Source organism: Mus pahari, chromosome 6 (genome assembly GCF_900095145.1).
Source record: "Mus pahari chromosome 6, PAHARI_EIJ_v1.1, whole genome shotgun sequence".
NCBI classification, from domain to species: Eukaryota; Metazoa; Chordata; class Mammalia; order Rodentia; family Muridae; genus Mus; species Mus pahari.
In genome coordinates, this window is record NC_034595.1 from 57525581 (window position 1) to 57542337 (window position 16757).

General features: G+C 51.4%; 1 protein-coding gene across 1 annotated transcript in view; it reads right to left on the reverse strand.

Annotated features, from left to right (window-relative positions):
- Mroh7 (maestro heat like repeat family member 7) overlaps positions 1 to 16757 on the reverse strand; it is a 58473-nt gene that overhangs the window by 7248 nt on the left and 34468 nt on the right. The window contains exons 12-22 of the mRNA XM_021201112.2: positions 14653 to 14765; positions 13789 to 13965; positions 13253 to 13407; positions 10892 to 11030; positions 10502 to 10692; positions 5488 to 5625; positions 4786 to 4900; positions 2676 to 2816; positions 1925 to 2104; positions 1387 to 1542; positions 641 to 763 (exon numbers count right to left, since the gene is read on the reverse strand). Of these exons, the coding sequence (XP_021056771.1) occupies positions 641 to 763; positions 1387 to 1542; positions 1925 to 2104; positions 2676 to 2816; positions 4786 to 4900; positions 5488 to 5625; positions 10502 to 10692; positions 10892 to 11030; positions 13253 to 13407; positions 13789 to 13965; positions 14653 to 14765 (1628 nt within the window). The remainder of the gene's footprint in view (positions 1 to 640; positions 764 to 1386; positions 1543 to 1924; positions 2105 to 2675; positions 2817 to 4785; positions 4901 to 5487; positions 5626 to 10501; positions 10693 to 10891; positions 11031 to 13252; positions 13408 to 13788; positions 13966 to 14652; positions 14766 to 16757) is intronic.

Below are 16757 nucleotides of genomic sequence, written 5' to 3' on the forward strand. Positions count from 1 at the left end.
ACACACATACACACACATACACACATATACACACACATACACACACATACACACACATACACATACACATACACACACATACATACACACACATACACACNCACATACACACACACATATACACACACACATACACACACATACACATACATACATATACATACACACATATATACACACACATACACACATATACATACACACATATACACACATACACACATATACATACACACACATATATACATACACACATACACACACATATACATACACACACATACACACACATATACATATACATACACACATAAACACACACATACACACACACACATACACACATACACACACACAGGGCTTGGGGGAGTACAGAGAGAGTAAAAATAGATGATAGATAGATAGATAGATAGATAGATAGATAGATAGATAGATAGATAGATAGATCTTCAGCAGCTTAGTAGGCATTGGAGTTATGTAGTGATTCAGAGGAGGGAGAACCTAGACGAGGAGAAGTGAGAGATGGGGACAGATGCTCAAGTCCCAGTGACTTGTAGGCAGTGATGTGAACCACCAGTCAGAGTGTGGGGCAAGGTCTCCAACCCCTCATAGAGTCAGTGAACACAGGGGAAGCACTCACAAGATACTTGCAAATTTTGGTCACTGTCGGTTGCTGGTTGTCCCAGGGCTTCTGGCTGTAAGCCTTTTTTGGCAACTCCCAGTTCATGAAGGAAGAACAGCGGAACAGGGTCTTCACACATTTCTGCAGACCAACGGGAAGAAAATACCAGCAGTGTAGAATTCTAGGACAGCAGACGTCCTGAGGAAAATGCTTTTAAAACTGGATTTAGGGGCTGATGAGATGGCTCAGTGGGTAAAGACGCTTACCACTCAACTCTGGCAACCTGAGTTCAGGCCCCTGAACCCGCCCGTGTAACTCTAGAAAGAGAAAACTACTACTACTACTACTACTACTACTACTACTACTACTACTACTACTACTACAACTACTACTACTACACACACACACACACACACACACACACATTTCTTTAATTGGGTTTTGGAAAACCAATTCCTGTTTGAAAGGTATAAACAGGAGCTCAGTGGTAGTGCTAGCCCTACATGCATGAAGCCTAGCTAAGTATTACAAATACATATATACATATACATACATACATACATACATACATACATACATAGTAAATGAAGAAAAGAAAGGTCGAGTGACGTTAGCTATTTGAAGGGGGTTCTGTCCAAGATGCCCTAGAAAGCACACGCGGATGAACATAAATAACAGCCAGCTTCCCACAGACTGCCCCCGATCCTGGCTTGGTTCTGTAAAGGAGGTGCCCCTTCAGGGCCTGACAGTGGTACCGCTCCCACCTGGCCCACTTTGGCATTGCCCTCCTGTATGATGAAGAGCAGGGGCATCAGCGTGCTGGTCAGCTGCTCCTCCATGGCCTGGGTGCGGGGTGTCCGGAGCTTCTTCACCACTTTCCCGTATATGTTGATGCAGGAAGCCCGCACCGTTTCTCTTGCCTGAGACAAACAGGAGGCTCGGGTTGGGTGGGGGCCCTCTCGTCCAGGAGGAAGTACCACAGCCTTCCTTTCTCACAGTCCCAGGACCTTCTTGACACAAAGACAGAGAAGAGCCCAGGCTGCCCGGTAGGGCTGACTGGGTTAGTTCCCTCCCAACTAGTCTAAGCTAGGTGCTCACCATTAGGCTACCCGTGGCTAGAAGTCCACCTTCTCTGGGAAAACATCACCAAGGAGCCTCCCTCCTGGAGAAGCAGCCGGGTTGAGGTGTCCTTTCCTCTGGTCTGGCTAGCTCTACCCAGGCCCCAGTTGTGGTGGGGTAGATGGGGCAATACCGCAACCAAGGTAATGAGTGACCCTCCCATCCCCACTCCCGATGCCTTACGTCAGTGAGGTGAGGCAGCAGGATCTGCAGCATCTCTACGTAGACTGAGCTGTCCGTCAGCTTCTTGCCCTGCCCCTTGAAGATTCTCTTGAGGTCATGGATGGCCTCCACCACTAGCACCCCATCCATGTTCTTCAGGCTCTTCACCATGGACGGCAGCAGGCTCTGCACCTTGGCCATCTGTGGGACAGAAGCGCAGAGGAGCGTGTTCAGCCTGCCTGGGCCAGCGGATAGGAGAGCAGGCCTCCTATACCTTGCTATCTGTTCTGAACTCCCTCCCTCGACCTCTGGTTGTTCCCAGAAGCCTTCTTGGGTCTCCCCAATTCCCAAGGGGAATCTTATCCCCTCCACTGGCCCCTGGTGGATGATACCCTACATTACAAGTTAGCTATCTGAGTCCATGTTACACCTTCACCCCAGCTACAGGGGTACCTAGTAGAGAAAAATGGGCAGTTTCTACAACGCTAAGCTTAAATCGCTCTTCCAGACTTTTGTCTCCTGGCCTGTAAGGGAAGAGTAGCTCCCGCCATTCTACACATTGCCTGTAGGGACACTGTGCAAAATCTAGATCAGGAAATGTTGAAAAACAATACAATACATAGGATTGTGATGGCAAATTTATTTTATAGACGGGACCGCTGAGGGTAGGCAGATATAGGCTCGGATCCCAGTCACCTGCATCTAAGGCACTCTAACAGCAGAACCCTGCCTCTTTCCAGGCCGGGCAGAGCTTCTTCAACCCTCTACTCACCTTCTCAGACTTGCGCGCCAGGATGACCAGGCCCCGGATGGACAGCACATTCATGATGGGGTCACGGTGGCTCAGACCTTCCACCATCCGCCCCAGGGAGTATTCCTCGGGGATGCGACGTACCTGCTCCATGCGGAACAGCTGAGAGAGCAGATGGCATTGACTACTGAGCTGAGGGGTGCATGGCCCACTGTCTCCTGGGGAATCCCAGGTCTCCTCTCTCTCCTCTCTCTCTCTCTCTCTCTCTCTCTCTCTCTCTCTCTCTCTCTCTCTCTCTCCTATCCCCATCGCCTGGCTCCTGGCCCCACCTGCCCCTCTGGCCTCCCTCATTCTTTGTACACCCTGCTGACCACACATCTACTCTAACCCACTATCTTCCACTGTTCCTCAATGACTGGGCCAATTTGTCCCTCCTGGGCTAGCAGGACCCCCTTATGCTAGGGCAGCCACGTCTACTCTCATTCCCACACCTTGCATGATTCTTTTCAAAACTCAGCTCCAGGTTCAACACTCTTCCCTGAGTCCCAGGAACCCTGGGTGTATCCCCAAGGTAGCAGTTAGGGAGCCCAGTGCTCAGTCTGCCCTCCCACCCCTGTAGACACGCACAGACTTCCTATAGGATGAAACCTCGGCCAATTCTCTTTGAGCCTAAGCCTTGGGGTGGGACATGCGTTTGTTAGACGAATCAAATTCAACACAGAGTTTGGATCCTCCCCTTCTGAGGACTGCTGCTCTTCTGTGTCCCCATTGAGGCAGGGAAGGAGGGACAGTACCATCAACAGCACCCTTTCACTGCCTCACATCCTCCCTTCCTTCTGCAGTCAACAGGATTTGCTTCTCGCTACCTCTCTATCTCCTTGGCTGGCAACCACTGCCACCAATGGAGAGCCACGTCTAGGAGATGGGCGTACTGGGGGCAAGAGAAGCTGGTGAGGCGGGCAGGATCAACAGCTAGCCAGAGGAGAGGGCAGGGAGGAAGGACCACACCAAGGCTAGCCTCACACCGCTGCTGGCTTCTGTGTGTCCACGCAAGCTACGCAGGCCTGCTGTACACCAAGCTGTGAACCAGGCCTGAGACACGGAAACATGGCTTCTATCTCTTTAACTTACAGTGTTGGAAATCAGACCCAGGGCCTCACATGGGCCGAGCAAGCCCTCTTCCCAGGGAGTCACATCTCCTACGCAGCATTGGTAACTAAGTTAGCTTTTGAGACAAGGTCTCACTCTGTATGTCGCCCATGCTGGACTGGATTTGACCACAATAAATGAAAGGGGGAGAGAGAGAGAGAGAGAGAGAGAGAGAGAGAGAGAGAGAGAGAGAGAGAGAGAGAGAGAGAGAGAGAGAGAAAGAGAGGCGTGGAAGAGTGTGGATTTGAACCCCGGATCTGCCATTTGGGCCTTTGGAAAGCCACTGGGCCTTAGTTGCCTCCTCTGAATCAAGCCACGGACTGGCATCTAAGTCATGAAATTGGAAGGAGGATAAGATTCAGGGAGGATGCAATGAGTCAATTAGTGGAAAGGTCTAAGAGCAAGCAGGAAGATACTAAGTGCTCAATAAACAGCAGCCATTCCTGTGTGTGTGCATCAGCCCTTCTGCAGCTGGCCTTCCCACCTCCTGACTGGTCTCCTGAACCTGTCCAGCACTTCCTGCCACGCTAACTCCGATTATGTCATGTTCCCCTCATGACACTCCCCTTGAGGGCCCTCCCTCCAGTCTCTAAGTCTCCATGATTTGCAACCAGCTTACTGCAAGTCAGACTTCGGCACCCCACTTTATAACCAGACGTTCTCTGTCTTCCTGCCATACTGAGAGCGCCTCAAGGCCAGGGTGGAGTGGAGTTCAGATTTGTACATCTGGGGCCTGACACATGGTGGTAGCTGGCAGAGGTTAATGGGTGCCTGGGGTTTTGGGGGGAGTCTGGATGAGTGGGATGCAAGGGTGGAAAGGAGGAGACCCAGGAGACAGACTGACGGAGCCTTCCTATTGAAGAGAAACGAAGGCCCTGGAAAGGCTTTGGAAACTGCCCAGTGCTGTTTCCCAGGAGAAATGAGCGTGTGGTGGCTCAAGGCCCTGACTAACCCTCACCACACTCAGGGCCCCGGGATGTACCTCCACAAAGAAGGCCATGGCTGTGATCTTGTGTCTCTCGTCACCTCTCTCCAAGAGTGGGATAAGCAGGTAGAGGATGCGGCACAGCTCCTGGCAGGAGTAGTGAACCATGGCCCTAGGGAGGAACAGACTCTCAGGTCCCAGTCCCACAAAGCTGGTCACTGGAGGTCGGATGGTGACGCTGCAAACCTTGGACAGCCATTGTCACCTGTGACACCCCCCCCCCCAGCCTTTAGGGGATTAGCTCAGAGTCACTCGTGGGAGTGGGTGTGCATGTGTACGTGAGTGGGTGTGCATGCCACAGGGCTCGTGTGGAGGTCAGAGGACACGAGTGAGAGTTGGGTTTTGCCCTCCATCGTGTGGGTCCAGGGAATTGAACTTAGGTCGGCAGCCTTGACAGCAAGTGTCTGCCCACTGAGCCATCTCACCGGGCCAAAAAGAGAAGCTAACTACATCATTTCAGGCATCTGTGAACTCAAGGAAATATTACAAGCAAGTTTGCCTCCCAAGAGTGGATGTCATTTTTCATACTGGTGGTGTCCCTCTACTAAGAGGACAGTATTCACCAAGCTACAGAGAAGAGAGGAGAGGGAAAAAAGCCATAGTTCAGAGATGCAAGCCAGGGTCTGTCTGGAGATCTAGAGGAGGGTCCATCCTGCCCCAGGCTGCCCCACCCTACCCTACTGAGGTGCCGCACCTCACCTTGCCAGCAGGGACACTCCCCGGTAGTGGCTCTCTGCCTGGCCCATGAGCTCCCAGCCACCCTGCTCCTCCAGAAGCGTGCACTCGTAAGAACAGCCCATTTTCAGCAGCAGGATCTTCACCACCTTCACCATCCAGCTGCCAAGACAAGGGAGTAAAGTCTGCTGTCCACGGTGTGCCTTCTGCTCGGCCCCTCTTGCCAATGCCACCATCGATCCCCACGAACTCTCCCTCCACCACACTACTGTCAGCCGTGGGCACTGAGTCCACAAAGGATGACTCCTTACAAGGAACGCATTGCTCTCAGAATATGAAAAGAAACAGAAGCAAAACCCCCTTCCGCCCTCTCCTTCCGGGGACTCGCTTACTGGTGGAGTTGGTTGGCCAGCCAAGCTCCCTGGGCATCCTGTGTCTTGCCTCTCCCCTTCTCCATTCCCCATTAAGCCACAACGGTCTTGGCAGCCTATAGGACAGACCTCTCTGCTCTCCTGGGCACTCAGTCTCCTGCTGACGCCCGAGTCTCTCTTTGCCTCAGGACCCTTCACCTCTCCTCCCATCTGGATGCCTAGTAGAAGACCCCGGGAAGTTGTCACACCCAGGCAACCGAGCAGAGTGCCAGAGGTTCCAAGTGAGCTCCAGGAGCCTCAAGGTTGCTGCTGCCTGTTAAAAACCAACTGGATGTCTAACCCAGCCTACTGTCACTTTAGGTGGGAAGCCATGGGCTACATCCTGAGAAAGGCTTCTAGAGGTGGTAACCTTGTGTGAGCGCCATGGTGTGTGCTCATTCTAGAGTCTAGAGTGCTGCCTGCAACACATGGATCTTCTTCAGTCTTAGGGGAACCACTGGTATTGGCGCATGGTCCAAGAATACAGTCGTCTGAGGAGAATGTCGAGTACTCAGGAGTCTTGTGACCTCTGTTTCTTCAGAAATTCACGGAATTATTCTTGGAATGTGTTTTCATGATCTTCCTATGTGTATAGCAGATTGGAGTGAGTTTACTTCAGACTGTTCATTATAGGTCACTGTTGTTTAAATTAAGTAAATGGTTTTTGTTGTTGTCGTTGTTGTTTTTCGGTTTTTCGAGACAGGGTTTCTCTGTATAGCCCTGACTGTCCTGGAGTTCGCTTTGTAGACCAGGCTGACCTCGAACTCAGAAATTCACCTACCTCTGCCTCCCAAGTGCTGGGATTAAAGGCGTGCACGACCACGCCCAGCTAAGTAAATGTTTAGATTGTCCTGGATAAGCCTCTGTGGAAAACATGTTTTTTATACGTGCAGCTTGTCCTTGTGGTTGCATATAGCTTGAACTCAGGAGAGCTTCACTCAGGTCAATCTTTCTTAACCCTCAGAGTAGAAACTGTCTGATGCTCTGAATAAAGCTGGCTATTGCATGAGGCTTTAGTCCACCTCATTTATCAGCTCCATTCTCCCAGGTCCCACCATCAGCTAGAGCGTTAAACACACCACCAATAGACTCAGCCTTTCGTTAACCAAGACATCACCAACTGTAACTGTGATTATAAACTGTTAATAGAGAATGGATGGAATCACTCCTCAGAAACTGAGACATTGACTTGAAGAGTTCCTGCTGCCTTTGTAGATATAACTCCCATGGCACTGGGGGCTGCTAGTTTTGGGGATTCAAGACAAATTTAAAGCCAGCACTCAGGAAGGAGAGGCAGAAGAGCCAAAGTTAAAGACAGCCAGAACAACAAAGTGAGACCCTGTCTCAAGATGTCAAAGGCAGGGCATGTGATGGAGTACTTTCAAATACGCTAGGCCTGTGCTCCCTTGAAGGTACTAAGAGAAGGCCCTTTGCTTGGTGCACCAGTTTCCTTGATTGAAGAAGTACCACATCTTCTCTCTCCAAAGCTGCCTGCTGTCTATATCCGAGCATCTCTTCTCACAAGGACCTTGGCATGGAATGTGGGACCCAACTAGTTAATGCAAGTTCATCTCTTTAGAGTGACTCCAACCGTAAAGACGGACCTTCCAAATCAGGTCAGACACAGGTTCCAAGTGGATGCATCTTCAGGGCCACTATTCTACACCCAGGCACCATCTTGGGGCTCTTTGGTCCCATCAGCCTGGCATGTGACTCCTCTGCTTTTGCTACCTCACAGGTTGTGGCTGTGTTGAAGGTAGGGTGTGCTGTTCCCATGCTATGGTAAGATGGGCTGTAACTGGATCATGGGTGAGCTGATACCATGCTGTAGGTTGGGTGGGATGTCCTGTGCTGTGGGGAGGGTGGACTGTCACCATGGCTATGGGTTGGGTAGGTAGGCACTCGGGCTTCCTTCCAGTGGCCCGGTATCTTAGCTGAGGTAAAACCTCTCTCTTGGAGGTCATGACCTTCCTCACTCCAAGGACAGGAGGCTTCCCTCTGACTTCCTCCTCCTCCTGGCACTGCAGCACCTCTTCCACTCTTGCTCAGTTTCCCAGGAAACTAACAGGGCCCGGAGCACAGGGGTTGGGGGATGGGGAGCTGAAATCAGGCACATAGGGTGTCTCTCTAGTGGAGTGTCAGGCTTTAGTTCTCACAAAAGTTAGGCGAAAGTCAGTCACCCAGCTCTTAGGGGGCAGGAAAAGACCTGCCAAGAAGTTAGTTACCAAAACCAGAGCATAAATAATAGGTAGATAGATAGATAGATAGATAGATAGATAGATAGATAGATAGATAGATAGACAGGTCTCCATCTAAGGCCTCCAGCTGCACACAGCTTGTCCTTTGCCCTTCTAAATATGCTTTTGTAAGTTCAATACACACAGGGACAAGAAAGGGAAACTGATGAGCCCACCATGCAAAACATTTAACTTTTTGAATGACAAAAGAAAAGGAAAGAAAGATCACAGGTTAAGTGACCAATTTAAATAAACAGAGTTGATTTTCTTAATACAATGAATTTTCACAAATTAATAGGAGAAATGAAAAAATTAATTAAAAAAATAAATTACTAAAAAAAAATCCCCAACAGTCCTACATGAATGGACAAAGGGCAAGGGCAACTTGCTCACATAAATGGGAATACAAATGCCATTTAAATCTCAGCTCTATTCAAATGAGAGAAATGAAAACTAAAACTCCAGCATAAACACACATTCACACACACACATACACACACACATAGACACACACACATGAGCACACACATGCACACACACATGTACACACATGCACACATATGCACTCACACATGCACAAACACATGCACATACACACATGCACATACACATGCACTTACCCATGTACACACACATGCACTTACACATGCACATGCACATACACACACATGCACATACACACATATGCACATACACACATGCACATATACATGCACACACATACACACATGCACGCACATGCATGCACACATGCACATACACACATGCACTTACACATGCACACACATACACACATGCACATATACATGCATACACATACACACATATGCACACACATACACACATGCACACATACATGCACACACACACACACACACACACACACAAACACCAACATGCAGCACATCAGGTGTGGTGGCAGAGCTCTGCCACCCCAGCACTCAGGATGTGAGACAGGAGAATCATGACTCCTTTTAGACTTTGTCTCAAAACAAACAAACAAATAAATTCATCTTTTGCAAAACAGATTAGCAAAGATAGAAATGTTCTGCAATGCACTGCCCTAGAACAGATGTAGGGATGTAAGCACTGGCATAGGCCATGACCACTGGTGACAGTTTCCTCTGTGCACACTAGCAAATGGGACAGGAATTATCACATTTTATTTAATTTCTCTGTCTCTATCTCTCTGTCTCTGTATGTGTGTGCACACATGCATGCATGCCACAGCGTGCATTCAGAGGTCAGAGAACTTGTAAGAAGCAAGTTGTTCTCCCACCATGTGGGTCATGAGGCTGGAACTCTGGCTTGGCAGCAGCACCGTTATCTGCAGTGCAGCTCACTGGCCCTGTGTTGACATTTTCATCACACTGGTCAAGAACGTTTCCCATCCTGCAGTTCTGCACTGTTCTGGTATTGCCCTGCAGAACCTGCTGATGCTCCCCCTCCCCCAGGAGTCCACCCGACACCCACAATTACACGCGGCCACACGAGCAAGGGCATGTCAGTGCCATCTGCATTTGGAAACAGCAAGAGCGATCGATGCCTGCCTCAAGAGGAGGGCTGCACACATTCCAGTAGCTGGGCTTCTGTATGTAAGGATGCTGTATGTATGGAGATCTCCAAGACTTCATACATGTTAGGAGCGAATGTGCACCGGTGTCATAGGCTAGCACTTGTGTAAAAGGATATAAACCCTTGTGGCTCACCTACACTAACTACCCCTGAACAGGCATTAAAAAAAAAAAAAATCTGCTTGTCTTCTGGGAAGGGTATCTGGGGTAAAGTCAGGTAAAGGACAGTTAGTTAATCTTCATGTCCCTTTCCCCTGCTGTGCATACATTTTATTCTGATGAGTAATTAAGAATGTTGGTGGGCCTGGAATACACACACAATACAACAAGCATGTCTTCTGGGGGCAGTAGGAGGTAAAGGTCCTCAGATGGCGGATTCCTTCACACCATTTGAGCAGAACGATGGGATACAGAAAGAGGGTTGAAAACCAGTCATGGAAGCGTAGTGTGGCTTCAATAACGTGTGTTTCTTGTGGCGAGGGAAGGGGGTAGGATAGCTCAGTTGGTAGAGAATGCTTATCCAAAATGAACAAAGCCCTACATTTGATCCATGGGGTGTGTGCCTATAACCCCAGTGACTAGGAGACGGAGACAGGAGAATCCCAAGTTCAAGGTCATCCTCAGCTTCACGGCAATCTTGGGGCCAGCCTGGACTACAATCTTGGGGTCAGCCTGGACTACAGGAGGATCCTACTTAGTTCTAGATCCTCTTCTGGTTCTAGAATGAATGTCTATACGTGAGACGTTTGAGGGTCCTTGGCTGGGGGAACCCTCCCCTGCTGCAAGGACAGCAGCGTTTAGAGATGATGAGGCCTACCGTACAGGTATGAAGAGAGGAGGCTGTGTGTCATCTTTGGAATCCTTTCGAGGAGCCACACAGCTGGGTAGGTTGAGGCCAATGTGGTAATGGACCTGAATGAGCAGAGCCAGGAGCAGCTGAGGGTAGATGCGCCTCACCCGGCCCACACAGCTGTTGACGGACAGGAGCTCACACAGACCACTGGCTGCCTAGGAGGGGAGGGGAGGCCAGTGGCTTGACCCAGTCCATCCTCCCAGCGCTTCTGGGTGAAGCCTCTCCTATCGCTCTGAGAGACTGAGGCTGGTTCTCTAGTCCAGCCTAGAAAAGCATGGCTCCTACCCTCCTCTGGCAAGCAGGTGTGCCGAGTGGGGTGAAAGGGAAGGAAGGCGGGGGTTGTCCGGTTCTCACCGCCAGGGGCACAATGGAGGCCCGACCCTTCTTGGTTACAGGCTTCTCCTTCAGGCTAGTCAGGAGCAGATCCAGCAGGTCTCGGACGTCACAGCTGGGCTTTCGAAGTATCAGCTGCCTCCACATCTCTGCCCCGTTGCTAAGGAGAAAAGAGGATAGTTACTGCTCAGGGTCGGGGCCACCTGACACCAAATGGTCTCAGGGCCGGGGTGCAGTGCCAATGATGTGATATTCGTGAGCATGCCCACAAGGGATGATCCCGAAAACACTCTCCACGAGGCAGGAAGTTGACAGTGATTGAAAACCTTATTTCCAGGTCTCAGACCAGGTGCTTTGTTCTCCTGTATTACTGCAGCAAATGCTCATTAGAGCGGTCAGGACGCACCGGGCCGGCCCTAAGCAAATCGCTGCGGATACAGACACACTTAGAAATGCTTAAAGTCCCCACCTTCTCTAGAGAACGTTATTCCCATTTTACAGAGGCAGAATGGAGGTTCAGGGGGGTTAAAAACCATCAGTCCAAGATACTGCTACTACCAACGAGCTGCAGGATGTGATTGCATCCAATGTCTCTAAAGCTGCCTCCTTTAGAGACAGACTTCAACTCGGAGGCAGAGTTGAAGCCACAGAGCACCTCTGGGGCCTGGGTCTTGCCCTTAGTACAGACTGCCAGGAATTGCAACTCCTGTCCCTTTACAGGAAACTGTCCACACAGGTGAAGCAAGCAGCACCAGGAGAGATTCCTGCTGTGGGCAGCTGACAGTGAGCTAAAGGGTTAATGAAACCCTTTGCCCGAATGCAGAAGCATCTGAACCTTCCACTTAACTTCCCAGCTCTGTTCCCCTGGAAACCCAATAAAGATAGTATTTCAACTATGTTGCTAGGCAACGTTGCTTATGGTAAAAAAAACGGTCATGTTTATGGCTGCTTGGTACACCACATCTAGATTAGGAGGAACTATCAATTAACTGTAAGAACCAAGGGGACAGCTACAGCGTGCAGCTTCCCAGAGACCGTGACCCTTGTAGCTGGGCTAGTCTCTGAAGTGATGCAGAAATCAAGGCTCCTGTAGGAGAATCTGGTTCCTGTGATTCCCCCGGGGTTCCCTCCTCTCCTGGGAAGCTAGCTTCCAGACCTAGGACTGAGACAGGAAGAAGAAAGTGAGGCATGTAGGGAATAAAAGGGAAGGGGGCCCTGGCTCTCAGACCCCCAACAGGGCGTCAAGTCAAGGCAGAGGGCATCAAGCCCTGGGAATCTAGTGACTGTTAGTGGAGTACAAAAGCAGCCCCCTGGGGCTATGGCTCAGTGGTAGGGCACTTGGATAGCATGGCCCTGGGTGTGATGCCCAGCACTGAGAAAGAAGAAGAAGAGGAGTGGGAGGAAGGGGGGAGGAGGAGGGAGAGGAGGAGGGAGAGGAGGAGAAAGAGGAGAAAAATGTCCTAATGTAATTCCAGGACCTGAAAGAAGGAGGCAGGAAGATTGCTATGAGTTTGTGGCCAGCCTGAGCTACATAATGAGCACACCCCCCCTACCCCCCCACACATACATAGGGAGAAGAGGAGAGAGAGAGAGAGAGAGAGAGAGAGAGAGAGAGAGAGAGAGAGAGAGAGAGAGAGAGGGGAGAGAGAGAGGAGGTTCCCCTGGTGGGCAGTACAGCTATAATGGCTAACTTCTTAGGCTCTATTAGTGGGTCCTCAGGGTCCCCACTGGTCTTGGCTCTGACTGGCCTGTCTGTCCCTATTAGCATACACCCCTCTTGCACAGTTTTGGCCCATGATCCCACAGCTACTCAGAAACAACCATCCTAAGTGGTCGCTTCCTTGTTTCATTTATTTAAAGAAAGACTGGGCTGAAGGGCTGAGTGTCCAACAGGCTAAAGGGAGAAAGCCAGGCCACTTATCATCTGGCCAGCCTCCTCTCCATCCCCGGCATGGACCTCCATGGAGGCGGTGAGCCAGGAGCTGCCTGCTCACACGGTGGGACAGCTTTTCCTACAGGAAAACCGAAGCCCAGAGAGGGTGTATGAGCTACCCAACACCAGCAGCTACCATTCAAGTACTCCAGGCTTTGGAGTCAGTCGGACCTGAGCCTAGATCCTCGCTCCAGCAATGCCTCAGTGGGAACGGAGGCCATGAAACATCTCCCAAGCCTCATTTTCATTTCCACATCTGTAGGACAGGGCTGAGTCGGGAATGAGAGACTCTGGATTTTCAGTACAGATCCAGCGGTGCTGAGAAAGTGGCTACTGGCTGGCATAAGTCCCGCAGATTGTAGAAGGGGCAGAGGAGAACGGGGATTCTCTGGGTAGGAAGGGTGTCAGCGCTTTGAGGTGTCTAGGATGGGAGTCTCCTTGCTTGGTACCTGTCCAGGGGGAGGGGACACATGAGCAGAGCCACCACGACCTCAGTCATGAAGGAGCTGGCCAGGAAGGAGATGGGCAGCAGAGCCACCTCACGCGCCCGGGGCTCCCGGATGTGGCTCAGTTGCATGTAGATGCCCTGCATGATTTCTGGGATCTGGAGACAGCCATGAGCAAGTTGCAGGAAGGAACCATTGGAAAAGCAGAGAGAGGTATGAGGCGCATGGGTAGATGGGAGAAGGGCTTAGGGTAGAGTAACAAGAGGGGATCAACAAGACAGGGGAGAGGAGGCTCGATGCTGGAGGGAAATGGGAAGGAAGAGGCGCCGGGGGGCCTGCTGCTTCCCTGGCAGTGGCCTCCCCACTCCTACCAACCGTCTGGGTTCTCTCAGGGGTGGCACATACTCCTTCCTAGCCCACTGCTCAGTTCCAGCCCCGTCCACGGGCAGCAAGGCTATCCCAGGATAAGTAGGCTTCTAGGAGTGAGGTTCTCTCCCAGGCCTGGTGACGTCCCAGCCCCTGCCTCCAAGAGGCCTTACCACCTCCAGCGCCCTGTGGCGGTACCACTCCAGCACTGAGCTGAGCATGACCTCGGAAGCCAGCTGCATCATCTCGCCGGAGTTCTTGCTCTGGGTCTCAGAGATGTCCTTCAGGCCTTCCAAGGCTGCGAGCAGCAGGTCCCTTACCTGCTGAGGCCCCAGGAAGTCTCCAAATTCCTGAAACAGATGCAGAGGTATTGATGCTGCCACGTAGGGCAGATTCCCCAAGACATATATGGAGGCGCAGACTACACCTAACTCTCGGAGAAGGTCAGGGCCGAGCACCACACACATTCTCTAAGGTGTGAGTGTTAGAGCCACTGGGGAGGACCTTAGAGGGACAGCCAAGCACCAAGGGGCTCCTGTAGCCATAGCTGCTTGGGAGGCTGAAGATTATGTGAGCCCAGGGATCTGAGACAAGCTTCAGGAAGAGGAGGAGGAAGAGGAGGAGGACAAGGAAGAGGAGAAAGAGCAGGATAGCAAGCAGGGCATCTGTGGTCCCTGCACCCAGAACTGGCTGGCATGTGCCTTGGGAGAACAGTCATTGGCTAGACCAGCGGCTCTCAACCTTCCTAATGCTGCGACCCTTTAATACAGTTTCTCATGTTGTGGTGATCCCCCCTCCCTGTGGTAGCCATAAAATTGTTTCTTTGCTACTGCATAACTACAATTTTGCTACTGTTTTGACTTACAATATAACTATCCAGAGGGGTCGCAACTCACAGGTTGAGAACCACCGGACTAGACCCTAGCTGAGGAAGGAGGGTGCCCAGGAAGGCTATGCCACTGGAGAAGGCGTCCTGCCTAGTAGCAACCCCTGTTCCCTCTGCTCCTGGCCTGGGAGCGGGAACTGCTGGTAGTCACCGCTATGACACGCAGAATGTTCTGGCACGGGCTGACAGGGTTGTAGGGCCCCAGGAAGCGCTTGTTGTTCTCATACAGCTCCTTCTTGTTGGTGTCTTCCTTGTTCTTGGTCCCTGAGGGAGAAGGAACGTTCTGAGGAACCCTGACCAGACCTTGCTTTGAGCTGTGTGTTACGCCCACTTCACCAGCGCGGTCCATTTCACACAGTGAAGAGATGCAGCTAGCTGGTACCCAAGTCAAGACCCAAGACAAACAGCGCTCCGGAAACCTCTCCTCCGACCCCTCTCGGCACCCGGGACAGCCTCTCCTCCTACCCCTCTCCGGTCACCTCTCGGCACCCGGGGCAGCCACCACTCTGGTTTCTGAACCTGTAGGTAGAGTTCATTTTCGGACTTTCATTCACAGACTCACATGACATTACCCCATGTCTGGTTCCACCCTGCAGCGCCAGCGCTAGCCCTCATTCATTCTCTGCATGGAGCAGCTTTCCGTGCTGGGAGGGCCTGCAGTGTGCCTGCCTGCCTTCCTTTCTTGGCACAAGCCTCTGGCTGCTTCCAGCCCCCTGCACAGTGCTGCTGTGAACACATAGCACATCTCCTGGTAAATCTATCGATGCTTCTGCCAGGGATGCACCGAGAGAACCCACTGGCTCACAGTAGGCACAGGCTCACCCTCCCAAAATATATGAGACAATTTCCCAGTCCTGCTTTCCACCAGCAGTGTGAGAGTTCCTGCTGCTTCAGCCTGAGGCATTATCTGTCTCGTTTTGTTATTGCTATTTTGGTCTGCAGGAGCTTTTATTCCTCCCTCCCCCCCCCGCCCCCCTTTTTTAAAGTCAGGTTCTCACTATGTAGCCCTGACTGGTCTGAAATTCATTCTGTAGGCCAGGCTGACATTGAACTCACAGAGAACCTCCTGCCTCTTCCTCCAGCGTGCTGGGAGTGAAGGTGAGCCCCCTCCTGCCTCCTCACTGTCAGTCCTGGGATGGAGCCCAGGTCCTGGGCAGCGCTGTAACCATTAAACATCCATCGTTTTGCAATACAGTTTTGGGGTTGAGATGTTACTGTGTTGGAGTCTGAATTTTTATTGTTTTTTATTATTATTTTTTTTTTTTGGTTTTGTTTACACACAGAGGATCACATGACCCAGGCGGGCCTCAAACTCCCTGTGCAGCCGAGGATGACTCGAACTCCCGAGCCTTCTGCCTCCGCCCTCCGAGCAGGCTGAGGGTATTGTACTACCATATCTAGCCCGCACATTTGTTTTTAGAGGCAGGGCCTCTTCTCCAGCACGGCCTCACGCTTCCCATCCAGGGCTGGGATTGCCGGCATGTGCCATCAGGCCCGGCACTGGCAAGAGCATTTGAAAATGCTGCCTGTGCCCTCAGAGCTTAGCATCTGACTTCCTCAGCTATTTCCTTGTTTGTTTTTGCCCATTGTCTGTCTCTTGGCAACGAGAAGGTAAGCCAAAGGGAGGAGTGCTTATGGAATCTCTTTTCAAAGCTGCATCCTCAGAGCTAGAGCAGGGCCCGCTACAGAGGAGGGCCTCCGCGTAGTCTGTGGAAGGAAACACATTTAGGGACTATGCCCAGGGAGTCAGGCCTGGGTCCCGCCCGGGTCTACACAAACCCTGGGCCCGAGAAAGGCTCACCGGGGCAGTGCGAGCGCGCAGAGGCAGTGCGAGCGCTTAGCATGTTCCGGTGGCAGGAAGGGAATTGGCACTCTGTGAACAGGCAGAGCCAGCTCCAGTCACAGCCCTTCACTTTCCACAGATGGCCATCCCAAGCTAATGCCCTCCTCCTCCAGCATCACTGTGGCCTGGGGCTCTCCCAAGGGATACAAGGCACTCAGCTCAACCTGGATAGCAGCAGGACAGATCATACTCAAAAAACATTAAAAATGACTCCGTGTCTGCCGAATGTGGATTCAATTAACCTGGGTGTCCCATATCTCCAGCCACCGTTGGCAGCCTCGCTTTGGACTACACTCTCCCTGTCCTAGGGCTGATCAACATTGTAGCCTACCGAAGCTGGAGAGATAGCTCAGCGGTTAAGAGCAGTAACAGCCGGGTGTGGTGACACACGCCTTTAATCCCAGCACTCGGGA